Raw genomic sequence first — 26,695 nt, 5'->3', positions numbered from 1 at the left:
TTGCCTAGTTCAATCTATAGCTCATTCACATTCTTCCAAGCATTTTTTATTTAAAGATGCAGGCCTAATAGATTATAAATGCCTCATTTCTTCCTTTTTTTTTTTTTTTTTTTTTTTTTGAGACAGAGTCTTGCTCTGTCGCCCAGGCTGGAGTGCAACGGTGCGATCTTGGCTCTCTGCAAGCTCTGCCTCCTGAGTTCAAGCAATTCACCCACCTCAGTCTCCTGGGTAACTGGGATTACAGGCACCCACCATCATGCCTGGCTAATTTTTGTATTTTTGTAGAGATAGGGTTTTACCATGTTGCCCAGGCTGGTCTTGAACTCCTGACCTCAGGTGATCCACCCGCCTTGGTCTCCCAAAGTGGTGGGATTACAGGTGTGAGCCACCACGCCCAGCCTAAATGCCTCATTTTGACCTGTCATTTCACTTAATTGCAAAACAGGATAAAATCTAATGTCTCCAAAAGTAACACAAAAATGATTACAAAAAAGATGTAACCATGACCCACATATCTAATTTTAAAAAATCATTCCTTCTCATCACCATGTAACATTAGCAATACCTAAATTTAGTAGTACTTAATTTCACATATATACATCAAAAAAAGATAAAATAATTGCAAAAGCATGAACTAATGTGACAGAGATGTTTAGCTTTAAGAAAATTATGCCAGCAAAGAGTTTTTACGGATGTTCATTTATTGACTGCTGGGAATACAGCCTATTGAGAATATATGACATGCATTTGGTGGAGAAATCAACTAAATCTGAAATGAAGCCATTCAGTAAGCCTGCTGTGAGTTAATAAGGTAGCACAGATCAGATCTAAGGACATGGTGGGGGCAACTCAAACAGCCACCGACAATTGTTATTAAGATTCCAGCTACAAATCCTTTTGGAACTTACTCTTAATTACTCAGGAATTACCAGGAAAGAGGGAACATCAGTCTGCCTCTTTACCTTAAACTAATGCTAAGAGGGATATTGTGAATCACTAAAGAACTCTCCCCAAAATTATGCTCTTACTTAAAATCCTTTAAGGCAATTCTGTTTTTACAAATTCTTCCATATCAATTTGTATGCCTCAGAATTATAAGCAGCTATGCAGACTTAGAAAAGATTAATAACTGATACAAAAGACTATCATTTGATTCTAGTGTCTGCTGCTGAATTATACTGTGTTCTAATATGAGCAGATTTTTATACCATATTGCCAATTTCTTCCCCCAAGATTTTTGCTTTAACTCATTAATGCAATAAAATAAATCAAAGAATTCCAGGTACACTTAAAAGCACAGATAGATTAAGTTACTGGAATATCTTACACCATAATCTAAAATTGTTGAATTATATATACATATAACTTGAATAAAATGAATAACTTGAATAAAGTGAATAAAATGCTGGAATGTATCCCTAACTACAGTTTCATGCCAGGTATTTCCCCCAAACTTCATAATGGATATTTTTTCTTACGATGATAACCTTAACTCGATGTTCAGGTGATTTGAGGTACTTTTTATGGTAGTAGAAAGAAACACAGACAGAGAAAACCCCAATGAAACAGAAAAACGAAGATTCTGGCTTTTTGTTTTCTTTTTTAAAGAGCCTGTTCCTTTCATAACCTTTCCTCCACACTTCTGGAGAAATTGGTTATGGCGTGCAGCGCTGGACAAATCGAGGGTATAAGCACACGTCTCGGATGTGATACCTATTCAGAATCCATGTTAAGAATCGTTCCAAGCCCAAGCCATATCCTCCATGTGGACACGTGCCATATTTTCTCTGTTTAAAAAAAAAGAAAGAAAGAAAGAAAGAGGAGTAAATACTTAGTTAAAAATTTCATCTGAGGTAGTTAAGATTTTCCACCATGAAAGGAGTTAGCTCACTGTGGTTAAGAATTCAACTACGGCCAGATTCAGTGGCTTGTGCCTGTAATCTCAGCACTTAATCTCTGTGCCTTCATGAACCATGTGTAACGAAATAATTTGGTATGAAAAATCAACCAGGGAATAAGTACCACCCTGGAAAGAAGAAATTCTTAAAAACTTTTAAAATAAGTCAATGTCTCTTTATGAGAGGAAAATGAAGAAGGGTACTAGATACTGGTAGGATCAATTTTTTAAAACTCAGTTGCAATCAACAAGCCAGGCGTTAAACAGGTTTTCCAATGAAATCAACATATAACTTGGCCAAGACAAAGCTGGCAATATTCACACACCACATTATTATAACCTGGAAGCTGAACACATACAGCTCATTCAAATACCAAAGTACTACCCTGAATTCTCCCCTTTAAAAAATTTCAATATATACAGAATTATTACAATGAAAAAAATTTTGAGTGCTTAAAAAATTGGTTTTACCTGATCTGTATACCAGTAATAGGGAGCAGGGTCAATCCCTTCCCTTTTATAACCTGCCAGTATTTCTTCAGCATCGCTGGTACGCATTGAGCCTCCCACAATCTCACCAACATTGGGCATCAACACGTCGACCTTTAAATGTAAGTGAAAGAAGATACACAATTACTCTCAAGCGATCAGACACAGGATTGCTCTAGAGTTCAAATGAAAATTACGATTAAGCTCCAAGGGCTAAAGGAGGCACTATGATTACGTAATATTCAAATATTTACATTTCTCTAATTTAACCAAGCATGTTAACCTCAATCAGGGGAGGGGGAAAAACCCAACGTCTTTAACTATTGTCATTCTAGATAGAGAATGATATATTTGCCATGAGCTGTATCTGATTCCAGATGACAGTCCCCATCCCCTTAGAAAGCAAAATTATGTATCCTGGCTAACACGGTGAAACCCCGTCTCTACTAAAAAATACAAAAAACTAGCCGGGCGAGGTGGCGGGCGCCTGTAGTCCCAGCTACTCGGGAGGCTGAGGCAGGAGAATGGCGTGAACCCAGGAGGCGGAGCTTGCAGTGAGCTGAGATCCGGGCACTGCACTCCAGCCTGGGCGACAGAGCGAGACTCCGTCTAAAAAAAAAAAAAAAAAAAAAAAAAAAGAAAGCAAAATTATGAATACTCTTTGAAACAGAAACTGACAGATTCAGTAAGACAGGAATCCTCAGGACATCGCTGCATGTAGAAGGACTTGATCTCCACGGGAAATCGACACAGCAAGATTGGTTCATTAATGGTGTCTGTCATCAGTCTCTCAGGAGCTTCTGGGATATCCTGAGGTTAAACAAGACTTCATTAACATTTACAACTTAGATTGCAACAAGACAGAAGCAGCTCCTTCACCCTGTACCAGTCCTTCCTCCTATCAATTCAACAGAGTAGAGACACACCTACCCTTAACCCATACACATTTGTGTAAAGAATAATTTCTTTCAAAAAGAAATAAACATATTCTTAAAACTCAGTTATTTAATGAAGTGTAAAAGATCTGTCTCCCTTGACAGCATATCTCAAGCACTATGCTGCTTGACGAAGGAAAATCAAAAAAACAAAAACAAAAGCCAGCCTCAAGCTGTGACTAGACACAGCTCAGTATTTTTCTCAGTGGCCTGTTTTGTCTACCTCTGAAGCAAATGAGGTCCACTTAGTCCCATAAGGCATACGGTAATCATGAATGCTCTAGGACATCATTGATCTACACACAGAGTATATTACTAATGACACTAATCTTTAAACTCTCTGTTATCTGCCCTTCTTTCCTGTTGTAATTAATCAGTTATGCCTTCAATGACAGAAAGGCACAATCATGAGACAAATAACCAATGTCAAACTGGTAAGGGTAAGCACACCTGGAATAGTTAGCCAAACAATGTTAGATGATGACTCAAGCTCATTAGTTTCTCTCTCAAAACATCCTTCCGTACTACACATAAAGTTAACACATAAGTTAAAACTGAAAAGTCTTGTCCCAGTAAAAACGGATTGAGAGAACTGGAGAAGACTCGTAGATTTGTTTAATGAAGAAGTGAAATGGAGGTAGCAATCACCCAGCACACCTGTTTTCAAGCTCCGGGCCCTGGAGCCCTTGCGTCCTTGGAGACGCCGAGAGGCAACAGGAGATGAGCAGGAGAGCTCTAGTCTCTCAGCTTGCATCTGCATTACACAGCAGGTTCTGCGTAAGATTTAGTTAGGGGAAAACAGGTCTTATTTCATACCCCTCAAAAGCCTGAAGGCCATGTATCTACTCTAGTGTCCTCATGTGTGTGGAATAGCAATGTATAGTAAATGCTGACAGGCTCCCCTGCCATTGTCCTGGCTAGGCATTTTGCTCCTGTAGTCCCCACAATCTTACAAAATGGATGTTACTTCCAACGTAAAGATAAGGAACCTGAGAGGGGGTCACTGGTCTTCAGTTACACAGCACAAAAGAGGTGGGAGCTAAGCCCACCTGGGGGGCTTCTGACTCCACAGCTTGTGTTCCTTCCACTCAACTACACTATTTTACTAAGTATTAAGTACACTAAAAGTATTCAAGTTCTCAATACAAAATTTTGTCATTATACATCATAAACTGAATTCACAGGCTGGGCACAGTGTGGCTCACATCTACAATATCAACACTATACAGTGTGGCTCATGCCTATAATCTCAACACTATAATCTCAACACTCAGGAGGCTGAGGTGAGAGGATTGCTTGAGGCCAGGAGTTTGAGACCAGCCCAGTCAACAAAGCAATACCTCCATCTCTTTAAAAAAGAAAAAAAACTGAATTCACAGAAACAATAAGAGTGCTTTACATAGACCTAGTATATTGTTTCTATTAATTCCTTCTAAAACCCAAAAGTAGTAGCAGCTACACACATTTCAACTGTAAAACAATTAGATGTGCAAATATTATGTAAGTAATGGTTAAATGCATAGGAAAGAGGGCCTAGCATAGTGTTGAAAACTTGAACCGGACGCGGTGGCTCACGCCCGTGATCCCAACACTTTGGGAGGCCAGGGTAGGAGGATTGCTTGAGCCAAGGAGTTTGAGACCAGCCTGGGCCAACATAGGGAGATGCCATCTCTACAAATAATAAAAAATTAGCTGGGCGTGGTGGCTCACATCTGTAATCCCAGCACTTTTGGAGGCTGATGTAGGAGGATCACTTGAACTCTGGAGTTCAAGGTTGTAGCCAGCTATGATCGCACCCATGCATTCCAGCCTGGATGACAGATGGAGACGCTGTCCCAAAGAAAGAAAACTTGCAATCCAAGTGCATGCTGGGAGAGTGGTTCTCAGGCAAAACCGAAATGCTAAGTTTATCTGGGGCACTAGGCTACCTTTTCCAACACCTTCTCTCTTGGTTTTGCATTTTTAACCAATGGCTATCTTCTTTCTCATCTTCCACATTAAGGAGCTTTAAATCACTGTTTTGGGGGAGGTGATGAACCTCTTTTTAAAAGCAAAAGATACATTCTCCAGAAAAAAAATATACATATATATCTATATACCATCATTTTGCATGTGATTTCAAAGGCTTCACAACCTTCTAAAGCACTCCTGCCAGCCTAGAGAATAAGGAGAGTTTATAAGCTGTGGCCAAGGAAGAACAATGAAGGAAGAGGGAAGAGGCAAAGCAGGAGACGTGAAGGCAGCTTAGAAACTCACACTTGGCCAGGAGCGGTGGCTCACACTTATAATCCCAGCACTTTGGGAGGCTGAGGCGGGCGGATCATGAGGTCAAGAGATCGAGACCATCTTGGCCAACATGGTGAAACCGTCTCTACTAAAAATAATAAAATTAGCTGGGCGTGGTGGTATGCGCCTGTAGTCCCAGCTACTCGGGAGGCTGAGGCAGGAGAATTGCTTGAATCCAGGAGGCAGAGGCTGCAGTGAGCCGAGATCATGCCACTGCATTCTAGCCTGGGCAACAGAGTGAGACTCTGTCTCAAAACAAACAAACAAAAAAAAAAACAAAAAAAGAAACTCACTCACACTTACTGGACGCTACAGAACTGGCACTGTCCTAAGGCTGACTCTGTTAACTCAGTGAATCTGCAGGCAACCCCATGAAGCAGGTTCTGCTGTTACCATTTATTTGAGGACAGGCAGATGCCACCCACATTACTAGTTGATTAACCAGAAGAAGAGAACTGGAGCCCAATCCCACCTTGGAAACAATGAGAGAAAGGAATACATACTTCTCCAAATTCATAGAAAGTTCCATCTTCTTTCTTTATATCATGTTCTTTTAGCCAAATGATAGCATCTGAATAGTTCATCCGTTTGAAAGGCCGTTTGGGGGGCTGAAAGTTCTATAGAAGAAAGGAAAAATATAATGTGTATATACGTAAATGTAAACATTAACACTAAAATTTCCATTAAAAACTATTATTATAAAATATTATTATTATAAAATTTTACTTCAGTTAGGGGTGGTGGCTTATGCCTGTAATCCCAGCATTTTGGGAAGCTGCGGTGGGCAGATCACTTGAGGTCAGGAGTTTGGGACTAGCCTGGCCAACACAGTAAAACCCCATCTCTACTAAAAATACAAAAATTAGCTGGGGGTAGTGGTAGGCTCCTGTAATCCCACCTACTCAGGAGGCTGAGGCAGGAGAATCGCTTGAACCTGGGAGACAGAGGTTGCAGTGAGCAGAGATCGCGCCACTGTACTCCAGCCTGGGTGACAGAGTGAGACTCCGTCTCAAAAAAAAAAATACATATACACACACACACACACACACACACACACATATATATAGAAAACGTCAGACTAGAAAACTATGTAGACATTCCTAAAATGGAAAACATGAGTCTCTTCTTACATAACTGAAAACATTATACAATTATCGACAATGACTAACATCAAATTCTAGTCTTCAAAATAATTAGTCACTTATTTCAGCTCACCAAGCCATCAAATCTACAAAAACTGAGGATGACGACTTCATTGTCTTCCAAAAAAGGACTGTGACTTTTTCTTTCCATAAACACTGCACCTACCGGGTTGAGCTCATACACTATGCTCCCTGCAGGAGACTTCAATATTCGATCTACCACATCACAAACCAAGTCCTCCAACCGGTTCAGGAGGTCATCAAAGGTCAGGAAAGGACACTCAGCTTCCACGTGAGTGTACCTGAAGAACAAGACACTAGTTCAGAACTGCTTTTCTCCTGCACTGTTTTTTCCTCCAGCAAGGCTTTTAACATCGGGAAGCTGTCCATAAAATTCCAACAATGCTACCAATTCCCAGCTTTGCAAATTAGCTGTGGACTCCCCTCTTCTCCACTGAGTAGCAATTTCCTGTTTGTTCCTTCATATATAAAAGATCAAGTCAAAGTGAAAAAAGAGACCTTAGCTATGATCTAAGGTGGCAAAACTTTGTTACATGTTCTTCCGTTAACCACTTAATGTATCAGTTTTTTGTTTTTTTTTTAAACAGACATAATTTACCTACACTAAGATTTCTTCTCTAAAGATATGAACTAAAAAGAAATAAAAACAAAAAGGCAATTTCATACTCAGCCAGGTGCCTTCGTGTTCTGGACTGCTCTGCCCGGTATGACTGCGCAATACAAAAAACATCTCCCAGGGCTGGGAGGCAGGTCTCCAAGTACAACTGAGAGGATTGAGTCAAAAATGCCTCTTCTCCAAAATAGTTAAGCTTGAAGAGTGTGGCACCACCTTCTACTTGTGTTTGAACTAATGATGGAGGAGTAATCTGTTCAAATGCAAAGAAGGAGTAAATCAATGTCTATCGTGAGCACCACTATTCAAGTTTCAAAATGGCAAAAAATTTATTGTTTGCAAAAGCTGACGAACACATACTTACTTCATGGTACCCCCTATCAAAGAAGTGATCTCTAAAGCACCTGGTGATCATGGATCGCGCTTTTAGGATTTTGGACATGTTTTCTCCTCGGATCATCATGTGTCTGTTGTTGAGCTGGACGTCAACGTCGGACTCCTCATTGATCAGGTTGTCAGCTCCTCCAGCAGGGGCCAACCCAATTAGCTCCCAGAAGTCACAACTCAGCTCATGGCCACCTGGAGCCTGCATTTTTAAAAAGTGGGGTCCAGAGAAAGAAGGAAAAGGAAATAAAAAATTAACAGTATTGAGGATTTTAATTTATGTCAAAGTTTTGGTAAGCTGAGATTTTTAAGAACCTCATAATTCTCTTACTTTAGTTTTATATTGATATTTTTATGAATATTCTTTCTGGATACACACTCACATACACACAAATATCTTTTTTGAGATGGAGTCTCGCTCTGTCGCCCAGGTTGCAGTGCAGTGGCACAATCTTGGCTCACAGCAACCTCTGCCTCCTGGGTTCAAGTGATTCTCCTGCCTCAGCCTCCTGAGCAGATCCACCCACAGTGTGGATGGGCATCACCCAAACGGCTACCAGCCTCGCTAGAAAGAGCAGGAGGAAGAAGGTGGAAGTGCAGACCTGCCAGGTCTTCCAGCCTTCATCTTTCTCCCATGCTGGATGCTTCCTGTCATCGAACATCAGACTCCAAGTTCTCCAGCTTGTGGACTCTTGGACTTACACTAGTACTTTGCCAGGGGCTCTTGGGCCTTCGGCCACAGACTGAAGGCTGCCCTGTCCACTTCCCTACTTTTGAGGCTTTTGAACTTGGACTCAGCCACTACTGGCTTCCTTGCTCCATAGCTTGCAGATGGTCTATCGTGGGACTTCATCTTGTGATCTTCTGAGTGAATTCTCCTTAAAAACTCCCTTTCATATATACATCTATCCCACCAGCTCTGTCCCTCTGAAGAACCCTAATACATATGCCAAATGTACAAACCAAGACACTGGAAAACAAACCAATAAATAAACTATTCGTTCACCCAGTGCAAAACTCAATCCACTCACCTGCTTGCCCTTTGGGGTAAGATTTAGCATTCCATACACTGCAACACTGCTCTCCGTGGACAACAATACTCCATTGTAGCACTGACACTATAAAAAGGTCAAAGCTCAACTTTAGTTATTCACATTGATTTAAAAATTCTACCATATAGAAAATCAAAGGGATTATTTACAAACAAGTTATCTGATCAAATACTAGTAAAATAAAGAGTGAGATGGCCACATATTATTAATATTAAAATATAGCTATTTTTGTGGAAGACAGAGGTTTATCTATACATACACAAATACATGTAAATACAAACATATACATGTAAATACACACTTTACACACATATGAATAAACAACACTGACCCACATCACTTAAAAATATCTGGACAGTTTATTTATTTATTTATAAAAATCTAGACTATTAAAGTAACATACAGGTTGGGCACAGTGGCTCATGCCTGTAATCCCAACACTTTGGGAGGCTGAGGTGGGAGGCTCACTGGAGCCCAGGAGTTCAAAACCAGCCTGGACAACAAAGGGAGAGAGAAATAAAAATTAGCTGGGTGTGGTGGTTCTCGCCTATAGTCCTAACTACTTGGGAGGCTGAGATGGGAGAATTGCTTGGTCCTGGGAAGTCGAGGCTGCAATGAGCCATGATGATGCCACTGCACTCTTTTTGAGAAACCCTGTGTCTCAAAACAACAAACAAACAAACAAAAACCATACAGAGCCCATCTACACTATAATCACTTCTTACTAAAGTCATTAGGAAAAAATTGATAGGGGACTCTGAAAGGAAGAAATCAGGCTGCCAACACCTGAACCCACTAGTCATAAAAAAGACAACCAGCCAGGCATGGTGGCTCACACCTGTAATCACAGCACTTTGGGAGGCTGAGGCGGGTAGATCACCTGAGGTCAGGAGTTCAAGACCAGCCTGGCCAATATGGCAAAAACCTGTCTCTACTAAAAACAAAAAAAATAGCTGGGTGTAGTGGCATATGCCTGTAGTCCAAGCTACTCGGGAAGCTGAGGCAAGAGAATCACTTGAATCTGTGAGGCAGAGGTTGCACCAAGCTGAGATCACGCCACTGCACTCCAGCATAGGTGACAGAGCAAGAATCTGTCTCAAAAAAGAAAAAAAAAAAAAAAAAACATAACCACACCTTACGTGCCTCTTGACGTGATGCAACTAAAAGAACGTAGCTTTGCCCAAGTAGTTGTGCCAAAAAACTGAACCTAATCAGATTTAACCTGCAACTTCCAATTTATAAAAAATACAGAGACTAGAAGAACATGTTAAAGAACACCACAAGGATGCAAACAACCAAATCCAGAATGTGAGAAGTTCCACAGGACAATCCACCAGGGTTTTCCCAACAAATCTTTATCAGTGGGTGGGTGAGAGCAGAAAAGAGCATGCAAAGGGAGCAGCAGAGTTATAAAGAAAATGTCAAAGTCATATTACTAAATGCAGCATGTTAATCTTGTTAGAATGCTCATTCCAATCAACCAACTATAAAAAGGCAGTATGAACTGGTAAGAATCTGGATATTAGATCATATTTAGTAGTTGTATTAATTTGGTGGAGGGTGTGATAATAATGGGTGACTATATTATCTGTCCTTCTTTCTTTCTTTTTTTTTTTTTTTTTGAGACAAGGTTTCACTCTATTGCCTAGGCTGGAGGGTGGTGGCATCGTCTTGGCTCACTGCAACCTCTGCCTCCCTGGCTCAAGCCATCCTCCCACCTCAGCCTCCTGAGTAGCTGAGACTACAGATATGCACCACCACACCTGACTAACTTTTGTATCTTTTGTAGAGACAGGATTTCACCATGCTGCCAGGCTGGTCTCAAATTCCTGGGTTCAAGCAATCTGCCCACTTCAGCCTCCCGAAGTGTTGAGATTACAGGTGTGAGCCACCATGCCCAGCCACATTATTTTTCTTAGAGATGCATAAGCATGTGTATTTAAATGATATGATGTCTGAGACGCAATATCTTACCAGGATTAGCCATATACTGGTAGTTACAGAAGCTGGGTGATGAGCATTTGAGGATTTTTTTATATGGTTCTATTTTTTAATGTGCTGGAAATTTTCCATAAAAGTTTTCTTCCCCTAGCCTTATTAAGGTATAATAAACAAATAAAAATTGCATGTTTATAGTATACAATGTGATGTTTTATTGACATTCATTGTCAACAAAATAAAAATTTTAAATAAATGTATAGATTCTAGAATTCCCAGAACAATAGAGGAATCTACCGAAAACATCTAATTTTCAGGCATAAGTAAGAGAAAATATTTACCAACTCATCCGCCAAGACACACTGAAGATAACCTGTACCATCTCGCAACACCAGAAACATTAAATTCTTTCCTAAAAATGAGAAATAATAATTTAGGCAGACTGTTCTCAAAGCACCAAATTTTATATATATATATATAAAATTTTAAAGATAGGGTCTCACTTTGTCACTCAGGCTAGAGTGCAGCGGCACAATCACAGCTCACAGCAGCCTCCTGGGCTCCAGCAAACCACTCACCTTATCCTCCCAGATAGCTGGGACTATAGGCACATGCCACCACACCTGGCTAATTATTTTGTAGTGACAGGGGTCTCACTGTGTTGCCCAGACTGGTCTCAAGCTCCTGGGCTCAAGCAGTCCTCCTACCTCAGGCTCCCAAAGTGCTGAGATTACAGGTATGAGCCATTGCACCCAGCCATGACTTAATCTTATCTAAAGGAAACTCCAAGGTTAAACACTGAAGTTCAGACCTCCCACATGGCTCCCTACCCGTGAAGTAACCACTGGTAATACCACTACTCAGTATTTGTAAAATATTTTATTTTCAGTGTTTTAGACTTTCAAATCCTACATGATCCCCAAGATCCATAAAACCAGGGGAAAGCAAGACAGAAGGCAACATGAGTTAAGGCATTACGCCTTATCCACCCTTGAATCCCCTGCAATGTCTGGTGTAGTACTGTGCACTCAGTGGGTGATACATAAATGTTCTTGAACAAAATCACTTTTTCTTATTTATGTCTCAAAGGTCCATTACTGAAATCTACTTAAAACATTTCATTTGTATTTTTTGTCCCCTCCTGACCGCTTTTTTTTTCAGAGGGAGTTTCGCTTTTGTTGCCCAGGCTGGAGTACAATGGCATGATCTCAGCTCACTGCAACCTCCGCCTCCCAGGTTCAACTGCTTCTCCTGCCTCAGCCTCTCGAGTAGCTGGGATTACAGGTGCCCACAACCACACCCGGCTAATTTTTGTATTTTTAGTAGAGACAAGGTTTCACCATGTTGGCCAGGCTGGTTTTGAGCTCCTGACCTCAGGCAATCCACCCACCTTGGCCTCCCAAAGTAGTGGGATTATAGGCGTGAGTCACCGCACCTGGCCCATCCCACCTTTTTTTTTTTTTTTTTTTTTTTTTTTGAGACGGAGTCTTGCTCTGTCGCCCAGGCTGGAGTGCAGTGGCCGGATCTCAGCTCACTTCAAGCTCTGCCTCCCAGGTTTACGCCATTCTCCTGCCTCAGCCTCCCGAGTAGCTGGGACTACAGGCGCCCGCCACCTCGCCCGGCTAGTTTTTTTTGTATTTTTAGTAGAGACGGGGTTTCACCGTGTTAGCCAGGATGGTCTCGATCTCCTAACCTCATGATCCACCCATCTCGGCCTCCCAAAGTGCTGGGATTACAGGCTTGAGCCACCGTGCCCGGCCCCATCCCACTTTTTAATGAAAGATTTGCTAATCCCTCATAATAAATAGTAAAAGTAATAATGTTTATATATTATAATAATAAAAAGGGAAAGAGGAAACAAAATGTCAGAGCCAAGCGAGAATGCAAATACACAGTTTATAAGAGTCAAAACTATGGCCAAGTTTCAGACTCAGATGTAAACTTCCTATGGTAACACCCCTTGGTTTTTGCTAAATAATTAAAACTGGTCTCAAACTCCTGACCTCAGGTGATCTGCCCACCTCAGCCTCCCAAAGTGCTGGGATTACAGGCTTGAGCTACCATGCCCAGCCAGATTTCCAGTAGTTCTTATTGCTGATGAATTTTTCTATTATTTCCTTAGTGATGGAGCTGGGGGTTTTTGGCTACATTCACCAGCCCCTTCCTCTACTCATCTCCTTTCTCGCTCTGTTGCTCAGGCTGGAGTGCAGCGGTGCAGTTTCTGCTCACTGCAACCTCTGCCTCCTGGGCTCAAGCGATCCTCCCAGTTTGACAAATACTTGACAAATATTTACTGGACATGTCTTCATCACTGTAATTGCTAACTGTTAAAATAGCATTTAAAAATTTTTATACTTTCAATAGTCATTTTAAACAAGAACAAATTTAAGATATAAATCACTCTATCCTTTAAAGCCAGGTGAGGTGCTATGTATGTGCCTGTAAGCGCAGCTGCTCAGGCTGAGGCAGCAGGATGGCTGGGGGGAGTTCTAGCCAGCATACCCAAAAAAAAAAAAAAAGAGGGCCAGGCATAAGCGCTCATACCTGTAATCTCAGCACTTTGGGAGGCCAAGACGATGGATCACATGAGGCCAGGAGTTCCAGACAAGACTGGCCAACATGGTGAAACACTGTCTCTACTAAAATTACAAAAATCAGCCAGGTGTGGTGGCATGTAACCTGTAATCTCAGCTACTCAGGAGGCTGAGGCAGGAGAATTGTTTGAACCTGAGAGGCGGACGTTGCAGTGAGCCAAGATAGCACAACTGCACTCCAGCCTGTGCAACAAAGTGAGACTCTGTCTCAAAAAAAAAAAGGCAGAAAAAAACCCCTGCAAATCTGTGTTTTTCTTCATCTAAGACCAGAGATATTTAAAAATTAGAAAGAAGGAAAAGCTTTGCCATTTACCTTGCCTACGCAGCCTGTGGACCCAGCCAAACACCTTTACTCTTTGGCCTCTATATCCTTCTAATGCACTAATCTTCACCTGTCAAATTGAAATAAATAACATTTGTTCAATAATGTCATTTATACACACCAACTTTTTCACTAATATTAGACAGACGGTAGTAAAGTGTTAAAAATCACAAATGGTTCAAAACTGGAGACAGCCCCTCTACTGCAGGTCAGAACCAAACACATTTCACTGTACTGGAGTGGTTTAAAACAAAAAAACACTTCAAGTCTTCTTTCTTAGGGTAAAACTGGTAATGAGAAACACCCAGAAGAATTTCAGGTATTGCTAGATGAAATTAATTAATAAATGAATTCATTTGTCATAAGTGGAGCACTTGCGTCCCACAATAGCAACAATCCCAGTCCACACGGAGCCTTTTCGTGACCCCACAGTTCTTCGATACCTTCCAGAACCTGGTATCTAAAAAGGCTAACTTTTGTTTGGGGGATGAAGGAGAAAGGAGATGAGTAGCGGAAGGGGCTGGTGAATGCAGCCAAAAAACCCCAGCTCCATCAATAAGGAAATAATAGAAAAATTCATCAGCAGTAAGAACTACTGGAAATCTGGCTGGGCGTGGTGGCTCAAGCCTGTAATCCCAGCACTTTGGGAGGCTGAGGTGGGCAGATCACCTGAGGTCAGCAGTTTGAGACCAGTCTGGCCAACATGGTGAAACCCCATCTCTACTAAAAATATAAAAATTAGTCAGGCATGGTGGCGGGCACCTGTAATCCCAGCTACCTAGGAGTCTGAGACAGGACGATCACTTGAATCTGGGAGGTGGAGGTTGCAGTGAGCTGACATCTCCCCACTGCACTCTAGCCCGGGTGACAACAGCGAAACTCTGTCTCATAAATAAATAAATAATAAAATAAGAACTACTGGAAATCAAACCATTTTCATTCATAGTCCAGCAATCTATTTGGGTTCCAGAAAGAACAGAAGGAAGAAGAGTGAATCTAATTTCACAATTCACAAACTTTTACTCTATTTAAATAAACATGAAACTCATGGATTTCAACCTCTTCGTTTTATAAGCACACCGACACTAGAGAGGGTTAAATCACTTGACCAACATCATGAAGCGCAGTCAGGCCTGGGTCCCCCATCTGCTGGCATTCAATTGGGACAGAATTCATTCAACATGCATTTACTTGACTGTGTAATAAAATGAACCCCTAAAGAACTAGCCTCATAACTCTAAAACATTATTTTTCTATGTCCCTTCTGAAAGGAAAGTAGGCCAGGCATGGTGGCTCATGCCTGAATTCCCAGCACTTTGGGAGGCTGAGGTGAGAGGATCCCTTGAGCCCAGGAGTTTGAAACCAGCCTGGGCAATATGGGAGCCTGTTTCTACAAAAATTAAAAATAAATAAAAGTTAGCCAGGTGTGGTGGTGCATGCCTGTGGTCCCCGTTACTTGGGAGGCTCGCTTGAGCCCAGGAGGCAGAGGTTGTAGTAAGCAGAAACTGCACCACTGCACTCCAGCCTGAGCAACAGACCGAGACTCTGTCTCAAAATAAATAAATTAAAATTTAAAATTAAGAAATAAAAAATAAAAGGAAAGTAAAAACAAAATGTAAAGGAACAAACCACATGGCATGCCCCTCACACACAGAAATAATGATCTGAGGTAGCCAAGTCCACGGTATTTGAAAAGATAAACAAACTTACACATTTTGGCTCTGGGAGAGCTGGATCGTTTTTAATGGTAATCTTCTTTGCTTCTTCCAGGTTCTTTTCTCTTCGTAAACTATCTTCTGCCTAATTTTAAAGATGAAGCAGTTGGTTAACATTGTTTCCAGAGTTCTAACTTTAACAACGTTCACTGTGGCAAGTTCAGGACTCACCTCTTTCTTTTCCCGGGATTCACTCTTCATTTGTTCCCTATGCCACATCTTTTTAATGTTCTTCAACTGTGATTTAGAAATAACATTCCACCTCTCATTTTCTTTTTGTGAATCTACGTAAATGGTAGGAAATGGTTCTTTTCCTACTGTCATCAAAGCCTTGGGTAGGGAGGAGAAAAAAAGACAGTTCTTGAACATCGTACAACACTTAAAATCAAAATAACATCTCAAGTATAAGGCAACTTGAACAATCTAAGCATAAAGACCCCAACAACCAAAAGCTGATGTCGGCGGAGTGACTGGTTGAACATTTAAGCAGCACACTGGTTGGCTGGGCATGGTGGCTCACGCCTGTAATCCCAGCACTTTGGGAGGCCGAGGTGGGCGAGGTCAGGAGATTGACACCATCCTGGCTAACATGGTGAAACCCCGTCTCTACTAAAAAAAATATACAAAATTAGCTGGGTGTGGTGGTAGGCACCTGTAGTCTCAGCTACTCAGGAGGCTGAGGCAGGAGAATGGTGTGAACCCAGGAGGCAGAGCTGGCAGTGAGCCGAGATCGCGCCACTGCGCTCCAGCCTGGGCAACAAAGCAAGACTCCATCTCAAGAAAAGAAAAAACAAAAGAAGCACACTGGCTAAAGCTGAAGCTCTGAGGTCCTCTCACAAACAATTCCAGCAAGTTCGGGCATACACTATACAGTTCTCCAGGACAAGCAGACTACAAGCAACAGATCTTAAGTGGCTGTAGCAACCAGCACAGATATACAGACAACAGAAGAGACACCTGACAGCAAAAGCCAACTGCAGGTGACATCTAAAACGTAGTCCTCTGTGAGAGATCAGAGAAGTGTCAGACATTTTTGAAACTTTCAACAAAACAATGGTTAAGAACACAAAAAGGGGCTGGGTGCGGTGGCTCACGCCTGTAATCCCAGCACTTTGGGAGGCCGAGGCAGGAGGATCACAAGATCAGGAGATCAAGACCATCCTGGCTAGCACAGTGAAACCCCGTCTCTACTAAAAATACAAAAAATTAGCCAGGCGTGGTGGCAGGCGCCTGTAGTCCCAGCACTTTGGGAGGCCGAGGCAGGAGGATCACAAGATCAGGAGATTGAGACCATCCTGGCCAACACAGTGAAACCCCATCTCTACTAAAAATACAAAAAATTAGCCAGGCGTGGTGGCGGGCGCCTGTAGTCCCAGCTACTTGGGAGGCTGAGGCAGGAGAATGTCGTGAGGTGAAGCTTGCAGTGAGCCGAGATCGCACCACTGCACTCCAGCCTGGGCGACAGAGTGAGACTCCGTCTCAAAAAAAAAAAAAAAAAAAAAAAAAACCCAAAAAGCTAAACTCATTTAATCTGAAAAATTCCCACACTGTAGAATACCTCTTTGCAACAATGGAACATATCAGGCATTGCTGTGTTACATATCATTTGATAGTTTATCGTTTGTGGTTTTTAAAACACAGTTGAAAGTATATAAAAGATGAATACTTTAAAGCCTCAAATAATCTTTCGAAATCTCTTCCAAGTTATTAAACCAAACAAGAAATGCAATGAATTACTCTCTTGTTGCAAGATCTGCAGCCTGTAAAAACGGACTTTTTCTCAGTTCTATGACTGCTGCAGAGAAAGAGGGAATCTGGATCTTTTGAAAACATTCAAGGGCTGGGTGTGGTGGCTCACGCCTGTAATCCTAGCACTTTGGGAGGTTGAGGTGGGCGGATCATGAGGTCAGGAGTTCGAGACCAGCCTGGCCAATATGATGAAACTCCGTCTCTACTAAAAATACAAAAACTGGCCAGGCGTGATGGCACACGCCTGTGGTCCCAGTCACTCGGGTGGCTGAGGCAAAAGAATCTCTTGAACCTGGGAGGCAGAGGTTGCAGTGGACTGAGATTGCACCACTGCACTCCAGCCTGGGTGACAGTGCGAGACTCTTTCTCAAAAAAAGAAAAAAAAAAAAGAAAAAAAAAGAAAACATTCAATAGTCCATCCTTTTAACAACTAGACATTGTAAGAATACATGTAGGGGCTGGGCGCAGTGGCACACGCCTGTAATCCCAGCCTTTAGGAGGCAAGGTGAGTGGATCACCTGAGGTCAAGAGTTCGAGACCAGCCTGGCCAACATGGTGAAACACCATCTCTACTAGAAATAATAATAATATTAAAAAAAAATTAGCCAGGCATGGTGGCGGGTGCCTGTAATCCCAGCTACTCAGGAGGCTGAGGCAGGGAGAACTGCTTGAATCCAGAAGGCAGAGGTTGCAGTGAGCCGAGATCATGCCACTGCACTCCACCCTGGGCAAGAAGAACGAAAGTCTGTCTCAAACAAAAAAAAAGCCATTGATTAAAATGCAAAACCAGGAGAGAAGGTCCCATGAATACATCTAAGTCCTTCAGAATTCACTTACTACCCAACAGTCTGTACTGATCCCTCCTTTTGTATCACTGAAATTGAAAGAGCCAAACTATCAGTTCCCAAATCAGAATGCTACGCTTTTGTTAAGAGTGACATTCTGCAAACGTTCATCTAAACAGTGTTGCTAGTTTTTGGGAGCTGCAAAATGAGGCAACCAACAATCCAGAAATTAAAGATTTCCCCTTAAAAGTGGTTAAAAAGTAAAACCCAGCCAGGAGTGGTGGCTCACACCTGTAGCCCCAGCACTTTGGGAGGCCAAGGCAGCAGGACTGCTTAAGCCCAGGAGTTTAAGACCAGCCTGGGCAACATTTGTAGACCTCATATCTACAAATAAGAAACAAATTAACTGGGTGTGGTAACATGCCCCTGTGGTCTGGGCTACTTGGAAGGCTGAGGTGGGAGGATCCCTTAAGCCCAGGGTTGAAGCTGCAGTGAGCCATGATGGTGCTACTGCAATCCAGCCTGGGCAACAAAGTAAGATCCTGTCTCAGAAAAAAAAAAAAAAATTAAAAACAAGTACCCATGTATGACACACCAAAGTATAACCATATGGTATGATCTACAAGAGGAGAGAGGAGAATGCTCCCAGGTTAGGAGGACTTGACAGTAACTATAAATGTTGTAACACAGTTAACAAAAGGGAGGCACAGAAAAAGGAGGGTCAAGGCACCGCTTTTCCTAACATACTTCAAGGAAGGAACTTTTTTGTTGTTGCTGTCCAGGGTGCAAAGCAGTGACACAATCACGGCTCGCTGCAGCCTCAACCTCCTGGGCTGAAATAGTACCCTCATCTCAGTCTCCCGAGTAGCTGGGGCCACAGGTGCATACCACCATGCCTGGCTAATCTTTTTTTAAAAAAATTTTTGTAGTTGGCAGGGTGTGATGGCTCACTCCTATAATCCCAGCACTTTGGGAGCGTTAATATCCTATCTTTATTTTTTAAATTAAATTTATTTAAAAAGTTTTAAGAAGTTAAATTTTTTGTAGAGATGAGGGTCTTATCACGTTGCTCAGGCTGTTCTCAAACTTCTGGGCTCAAGCAATCCTCCAGTCTCAGCCTCCCAAAGTGCTGGGATTACAGACCTGAGGCACCAAAGCCCAGACCCAAGAAACTTTTAACCATCTTCCTTATGTGGCAGTTGTAGCCAATGGATTCTAGCATATGAGTTCACAGCTAAGTCCATGGTCTATTTTAAGAAGGTTGTCTTAGGCCACACTTTACCCTGATACAATCAACTACCTAACACCCACGTTGTGAGTCCAAGCCCCCCCCCCCCTTTTTTTTTTTTTTTTACTTTTGAGACAGGGTCTCAGGCTAGAGTGCAGTGGCACAATCATGGCTCACTGCAACCTCCACCTTCCAGGCTAAAGCAATCCTCCCACCTCAGTCTCTGGAGTAGCTGGGACCACAGGCACGCACCACCATGCCATGCTAATTTTTATGTTTCTTTTAGAGACAGGATTTCACCAAGTTGCCCAAGCTGGTCTCAAACTCTTGGGCTGAAGCGATCCATCTACCCCAGCCTCCCAAACTGTTGAGATTATAGGCGTGAGCCACTGCATCTGGCCTGAGTCCAAGTTCTTGACAAACCTCTTTGAGAATGAGCTAAACTCATTCAAGGATTCTAGATCCTGAGAAATAATTGCACGTTAATAAATTGGCATTCTAGCTTCAAGCTCCAAGTCATGAGTCAGCTCCAAGAATCCATTCTTGGTGTGCTGGTATAAACCAGGTCTTGGAGTCAAATCTCAGGATCATACTCTGAATTGTGGTAAATTCACCAAAAGTCCTCTCAGGAGCCCCCTGGTCATGAGCTCACTGTGATTGAGGAAAGAACTTTTATCTTTACAAGAATTGAAAATCCAGCAATCTGACTCATTGCAGAGAAAGATTCCAAGAAGCAATGCCATGTGGTAAAAAAGAAGATACCTTTTTTTTAAAATGTTAAAGTAAGTTTAGACTTCCATCATCTAACAATCTTAAAGTCACATATCTGTCCGCATTCCTTACTTTCCCTTTTCTGAAAATTCTCTTTGGAACTCAGGGTTTGAAATTAAATTCTTGACAAGTCACATGATAATTGACATAAGTCATTAATAAATGCAGTCTCATTTTCCTAATGAGAAGAGACTCTACCTTTAGACCAGTTTTAAATGGTTTCTCCTTGGTTCCATCTCCCGTGGCATCGCTTCCCTCGCGGTCAGAGACGTACAGCTCTGTTGTTTGACAAAATGAGGGTAAGTTGTGGTCTGACCATTAACTATTAGTCACCTTACTACTTTATTCATTCCTTACCTTTGTAAACAGAACAAGCATCGATTAGTAAAAATTACTGAGGTCCATAAGAAATTAATATCCTAATTATTTCCCCACTCCATTTCAATAACATCCATCTCATTAAAAACATTAGTTAACAATCCAGGTTTTCAAAATGAACTCTGATCATTTCACTTTGTGATATTTATTCTATCCAACTGGGCACCCAAAAATAAAACAAGGGCTTTGAAGTTGGTCAGACATATGCTGGAATCTTCGATTTTGTACCTTAAAAGGAAGGGTGATTCTGGAGAATTTACTTAGCCTTTCTGAGCTTATATCTTTATCTATAAAATAAGAAAAACAATCCCCATCTTGAAAGGCTGTACTGAGGATGAAATAAAATAACACATACAAATCAGATATCCCAGTGCCAGTTTTTGTAGAGATGGCAAATAAACACCAGCTCCCTCTGATCTTCAAAGGAAACAGAAGCTATGAGGTTGGAAAATTTCAGGCCTCACAACTAGTAGGTCTGAACAGTGACATCCATACAGGTCTCTCTCTTTTTTTTTCTACTGCACAGTATGGTCTCCCCGGAAACCTCAATAAAAAAAATGAGGCTGGGAGAAAACAACTGGAATCCTAAAGCCTCTTCCTGACGATCACTTTGAAGATCTGGGGGAGTAGGGGCTACCCTGTGTCTGAACCCCTTCCAGCGCCTGAGTCTCAGCGTAATCGGGATGTTTCTCAGCGGCGCAGGGGCAGGGCCCGGAGCCATCGCCATTGCAGCCCGGGAGAACGACGGACTCGGGGAAGCCCGGCCTGGCCCTTCAAGTCCCGGGCCCAGCGAGGGCCAGGACCCTCCCTTCCTCCCTGTAATCGGTCCCCAAACATTCGCGGGGCGCCCACTCTAGTACGCACTAAGGAAAGCGCCGGAACCCGGATGGAGCAGAGTTCCTGCCCCAGGCAGGGAACACCGCGCCACACGAGTCTCACCCACCTAGCACCATGCCTGCAGTGGCCCTGGTCACCTCCAAGGACATAGACTGCAATACCGCCGACGTCTTGCCACGCCGACGTGCACCAACGGCTTCCGCGACTCCGGCGTTGCATCAGAGAGCGCAGAGCGGAGACCGCCTGCGTGAATCAACCGACCGCCGCGGTTCCATTGGTTACGAGAGGCGGGCGAGCGGCGCCGGGGCCGCCATATTTGGTGAGGGCAGAGGCAACTTCCGGATCCGGAGACGCACCGCCCCACGCGTTTGCGCAGGTCGGAGTGCACAGCCTGGCCCGGGGCTGCTTGGCCCTGGAGACCGTGGCACAGCGTCACTTTTGCACTCTTCCTTCCCCACCTCCCCAGCTTTCCTTTCTGAACCTTTCAATTCTGTCCCAGCTGGAGGCGTGCGGGTCCTCTTGCAAACCAGACCAAAGGATGTCACCCCGATCCCCAGATGCTGGAGGCTGGTTGAGTTCATGTCACCAGCAAACACCATGCCAGCTGCGAGACTGGGTGCGCGGCGGTGGAGGGGACGCAGCGGGATGCGTTAACTTTCTCACCTCCGTGAACCAACGTCTCTCGGTGTTCAGGACAGGAACTATGGTGTATGTTCATTTAAAAATTACAAGGATTACTGTTAGGGAGTCCATAATAATGTGGTGGAAAAGAACAAAAGGGCTTCGGAATACAAACCTGGGTTCTGCCTTTTACTAACCGTGTGTCTTCAGATAAATTATCTAATCTGAATGAGCTTCATTCAGCGAGTTTGGGGACCGATTGCAGGGAGGGAGGGTCCTGGCCCTTGCTGGGCCCGGGACTTGAAGGGCCAGGCTGAGCTTCCCCGAATCCGTCGTTCCCCCAGGCTGCCATGGCGGTGGCTCCGGGCCCTGCCCCTGCCCCGCTGCGAAGCATCCCGATTGCGCCGAGACTCAGGCGCTGGGAGGGGTTTATCTGTGTCTTCAGATAAATTACCTAATCTGAATGAGGTTCAGTTTCTCTGTTTGTGAAAGATGATGTAAGTTCACTGCCCGGGCATGTAAGAGGTGCTAATAAAGGATCTGTCATCATTTTCAACTTTTTTTTTTTTGGTGTTTTTTTTTTTTTTTTTTGGAGACTGGGTCTTCTCTGTTGCTCAGGCTGGAGTGCAGTGGTGCTGTCATAGCTCACTGCAGCCTCGAACTCCTGGGCTCGAGCGAGCCTCCCACTTCAGCCTCCCAAGTAGCTGGGACTATAGGTGCACGCCACCATGCCTGGCTCGTTTATTTTTATTTTTATTTTTTATTTTTGTGGAGATGGAGGAGGGGAGGGGTCTCTCTGTGTTGCCCAGGCTGGTTTCCAACTTCTAGGATCAAGTGATCCTCCTGCCTCAGCATCCCAAAGTGCCCGGCCCTTTATTCTCTATTTAGTGGACTACCAGAGTTTGTCCCTGAAGCAAAAGAAAACCCTTTTTTTATGAAAGGTCCCCAAAAAAATAACTCCATATATAGGTTCAGGGCCTATCAAGAATATGAACCAGGTCCAGGCGCAGTGGCACACACCTGTAATCAACCCCAGCACTTTGGGAGGCCAAGGTGGGTGGATCACTTGAGGTCAGGAGTTTCAGACCAGTCTGGCCAACGTGGTGAAACCCCGTGTCTACTGAAAATACAAAAATTAGCCAGGCGTGGTGGCACGCGCCAGTAATCCCAGTTACTCAGGAGGCTGAGACAAGACAATCACTTGAACTCGGGAGGCGGAGGTTGCAGTGAGCCGAGATCGTGCCACTGCACTCCAGTCTGGGTAACAGAGTGAGACTCCATCTCAGAAAAAAAAAAAAAAAGTACCAAATACTATTCCTAAGGAATATTTCACCTAATTTTATGAACTTCTCTCTTTTCCTCTTTGCTGAATGTTTTCTGTTGGCTCATGAATTAGTATCAATTGCTGCAAAGCAAATTATCCCACACCTTAGCAGCTTAAAACCCCAAACATTTATTACCTTAGCAGTTTCTTTTGAGACAGTCTCAGTTCTGTCACCCAGGCTGGAGTGTGCAGTGGTGCAATCTCAGCTCACTGCAACCTCCACCTACCAGATTCAAGAGATTCTCCTGTCTCAGCCTCCCGAGAAGCTGGGATTACAGGTGTGTACCGCTACACCTGGCTAATTTTTGTATTTTGAGTAGACACGAGGTTTCACCATGTTGGCCGGGCTGGTCTCGAACTCCAGACCTCAAGTGATCTGTCCACCTCGGCCTCCCAAAATGCTCGGATTACAGGCCTGAGCCACCACGCCAGGCCCTACCTTGCACAGTGTCTGATGGTCAGGAATAAGGTAGTGGGTTAGCTGGAGATCCTGGCTCAGGTCTCTCATGAATCATGCTGAGGGCAGGGTCTGCAGTCATCTGAAGGCTTGGGTGGGTGGGATCTGCCTCCAGGCTCAGTCACAAGCTGTGGTCAGAAAACCTCAGTTCCTTGCCAGGTGGGCTCCCCGTAGAGCTGCTAATGACACAGCCGCTGACTTCACCTAAAGCAGGTGATCAGAGAGAGAGAGAATATTAGTTACCTTTGTTTTATAATACATTACCCCAAAGCATCAAATGGCATTTGTTATCTCACATTTCTGTGGACTAGGAATCTGGGCACGGTTTAGCTGAGGACTCGGAGCTGAGTCTCTCCAAAGGCTACAGTCAGCTTAACTTGAGATTCTTAAGTCTCACCTGGGGTGGATCCCCTTCCACACGCACTCAGGTGGGTGTTGGCCAAAGGTCTCCCTCAATTCTTTCCACACAGGCCTCTTGCTTGGCTAAAGCCAGCAACCAAGATGGAATTTAGAACCTTTAGTTGCCTGATCTCACAAGGGATATATCCCAATACTTTTGCCATATTTGATTAATTAGGATCAAGTCACTTGGTCCAGCATACACTCGAAGGAAGGGTATTACACATGGGCATGGATGCCAGCAGGTGGGAGTCATGGGCCATGAAAAGCTCCCCACTGCAGTGACCAAAACTGAGGTTTCAGTGCCTTTTCTAACCTGGCTTGTTAGGTGAAATGTCATTGTCTCTGCCATATTCTACTGGTTACACAGACCAGCCCTGGAGGTGAATACCAGGGGTGCAGCTCACTGGGTACTATCTTAGAGGCTGCCCACAGTAGCCTGTCCAGATGAATTTCTCCACTTCATCCTGCTCTGCCCCAGAGGCTGACTCATGTGAACCACATTGATGGGCTCCCTCGTTCTCTGACTCCTGATCAGCTGCAGCCAATGGGGAACACTTGTGGAAGAACAGAAGTGGGATGTGAGGTTGGGGTCCTTATTCCCCTAGCTCCTCATTGCAGGCTGGCTGCATCCTCACTTGAGGGCTGCCGCTCCTGCCAGGTGGCACCAAGAGATTCATCTGAACTGCCCTTCATGAATTTAGTTTCATCTGAACATTAAAACTGAATTTACTGGCCGGGCATGGTGGCTCACATCTGTAGTCCCAGCACTTTGGGTGGCTGAGGCAGGCAGATCACTTGAGGCCAGGAGTTCAAGACCAGCCTGGGCAACATGGCAACATCCCGTCTCTATTAAAAATACAAAAATTAGCTGGGTGTGGTGGCGTGCTCCTATAATCTAGCTACTCAGGAAGCTGAGGCAGGAGAGTTGCTTGAACCCAGGAGGTGGAAGTTCCAGTAAGCCAAGATCAGGCCACTGTATTCCAGCCTTGGTGACAAAGTGAAATTCTGTCTAAAAAACAAAAAAATAAAAATTGAATTTACACAGCAACATTCCGTTGTGAAATAAAAAGTGTATGTAGAACTGTACAAGCAGGCTGTACAAGAGGGTCATTTAAATTCCCACCTCTGCCTCAGCCCACACCTATAAACTCATAGGATTTCTCTATGTCCAGTTAGTGCAGGATGGAAAAATGGGCCTAGTGTTGACATCTGCATAATATTCTGGCACGTGCCAGACATGAACAACCAGTCTACTCTAGCCTCACTTGGAAGAAGCCCTAAAAAGACAGTGGTGAAGCTGGGCGAGGTGGCTCACACCTGTAACCCCAGCATTTTGGGAGGCTGAGGCGGGCGGATCACCTGAGGTCAGGAGTTCGAGACCAGCCTGGCCAACATGGTGAAACCCCATCTCTACTAAAAGTACAAAAATTAGTTGGGCGTGGTGGCAGGTGCCTGTAATCCCAGCTACTCAGGAGGCTGAGGCAGGAGAATCACTTGAACATGGGAGGCAGAGGTTGTAGTGAGCCAAGATCACACCACTGCACTCCAGCCTGGGCGACAAGAGGGAGACTCCATCTCAAAAAAAAAAAGACAGTGGTGAAGGGAAGTCATCTCAGATGGTGGAACTCTGAGCACTGTGCCTGGTTTTCCACTTCTCAGCTAAGTAGGGATGGCCTGAAGGACCAGGCCGGGAATGGTGGCTCACGCCTGTAATCCCAGCACTTTGGGAGGCCTAGGCGAGTGGATCACCTGAGGTTGGAAGTTCGAGACCAGCCTGACCAACAAGGAGAAACCCCGCCTCTACTAATAATACAAAAATTAGCTAGGCACAGTGGGACATACCTGTAATCTCAGCTACTCAGGAGGCTGAGGCACAAGAATCGCTTGAACCTGGAAGGCGGAGGTTGCAGTGAGCCAAGATTGCACCATTGCACTCCAGCCTACACAGCAAGAGCAAAACTCCATCTCAAAAAAAAAAAAAAGGACTGATGGACACTGGCTCGAGGGTTGGCCAGTTGATCAGGGACTAAGAAAGAACAAGATTAAAGATTAGGTACAGGAGGTCTGGTGGGGATGTGGATAGACCTTTTTGAATGGGCACTGAATGTGAAGATTTCTTGTCCTCTGCAAACATCCATCAGAAGGCATTCGGTGTGGAGGAAGTCTCTGTCATCTGTGGATGTTGGACTTTTCCTCCCAAAACATCTCAGTTCTTGCTCAAAGAGCCCATATGCGAAGTGGCTATAGTAACAGGATAGAGGGTATGCATGTGTTCAGCCTCATGAACTGCCCTTCATCCTGGCTGATCTGGCTGGCCACTGTCACTGTTAGGTGCCCAGCCTGCCAACAGCAGAAGCCAAGTTTGAGAACCTGATAGGCCACGATTCTTTTTTTTTTTTCTTTTTTCTTTTTTTGAGACAGAGTCTCACTCTGTCGCCCAGGCTGGAGTGCAGTGGTGCAATCTTGGCTCACTGCAACCTCTGCCTCCCTGGTTCAATCAATTCTCCTGTCTCAGCCTCCCGAGTAGCTGGGACTACAGGCGGCCACCACCACACCTGGCTAATTTTTGTACTTTTAGTAGAGACGGGGTTTCACCATATTGGCCAGGCTGGTCTCTAACTCCTGACCTTGTGATCCTCCCGCCTCAGCCTCCCAAAGTGCTGGGATTATAGGCGTGAGCCACCGCATCCAGCCAGGACACGATTCTTTAGGGGGACCAGCTGGCCACTTGACGGCAAGTAAATTACATCAGACT

The 26,695-nt window shown here is 43.9% G+C and overlaps 1 protein-coding gene across 2 annotated transcripts; it reads right to left on the bottom strand.

The window, feature by feature from the left end:
* Window positions 1-680: 680 nt before the first annotated feature.
* NARS1 (asparaginyl-tRNA synthetase 1) lies at window positions 681-21,380 on the bottom strand. 2 transcript variants are annotated; one of them, XM_011733430.3, is made up of 14 exons: window positions 21,243-21,380; window positions 20,120-20,199; window positions 15,560-15,718; window positions 15,384-15,473; window positions 13,665-13,743; window positions 11,099-11,169; window positions 8,799-8,885; window positions 7,748-7,969; window positions 7,437-7,636; window positions 6,916-7,051; window positions 6,111-6,224; window positions 3,065-3,196; window positions 2,369-2,500; window positions 681-1,787 (listed from the first exon to the last, which is right to left on the bottom strand). In XM_011733430.3, the coding sequence occupies exons 1-14, from the start codon at window positions 21,283-21,285 to the stop codon at window positions 1,656-1,658; spliced, it is 1,677 nt and encodes a 558-aa protein (XP_011731732.1). In that variant the 5' UTR covers window positions 21,286-21,380; the 3' UTR covers window positions 681-1,655. The 2 variants fall into 2 exon arrangements, with proteins under 2 accessions (XP_011731732.1, XP_011731733.1); XM_011733431.3 differs by lacking the exon at window positions 21,243-21,380 and adding an exon at window positions 20,655-20,674.
* Between the last annotated feature and the right edge of the window lie 5,315 nt (window positions 21,381-26,695).

The sequence above is a fragment of the Macaca nemestrina genome, chromosome 19 (genome assembly GCF_043159975.1).
Source record: "Macaca nemestrina isolate mMacNem1 chromosome 19, mMacNem.hap1, whole genome shotgun sequence".
Taxonomy (NCBI): domain Eukaryota; kingdom Metazoa; phylum Chordata; class Mammalia; order Primates; family Cercopithecidae; genus Macaca; species Macaca nemestrina.
The sequence above is the reverse complement of the archived record's forward strand: the minus strand, read 5'-3'. Positions and strand labels throughout refer to the sequence as shown.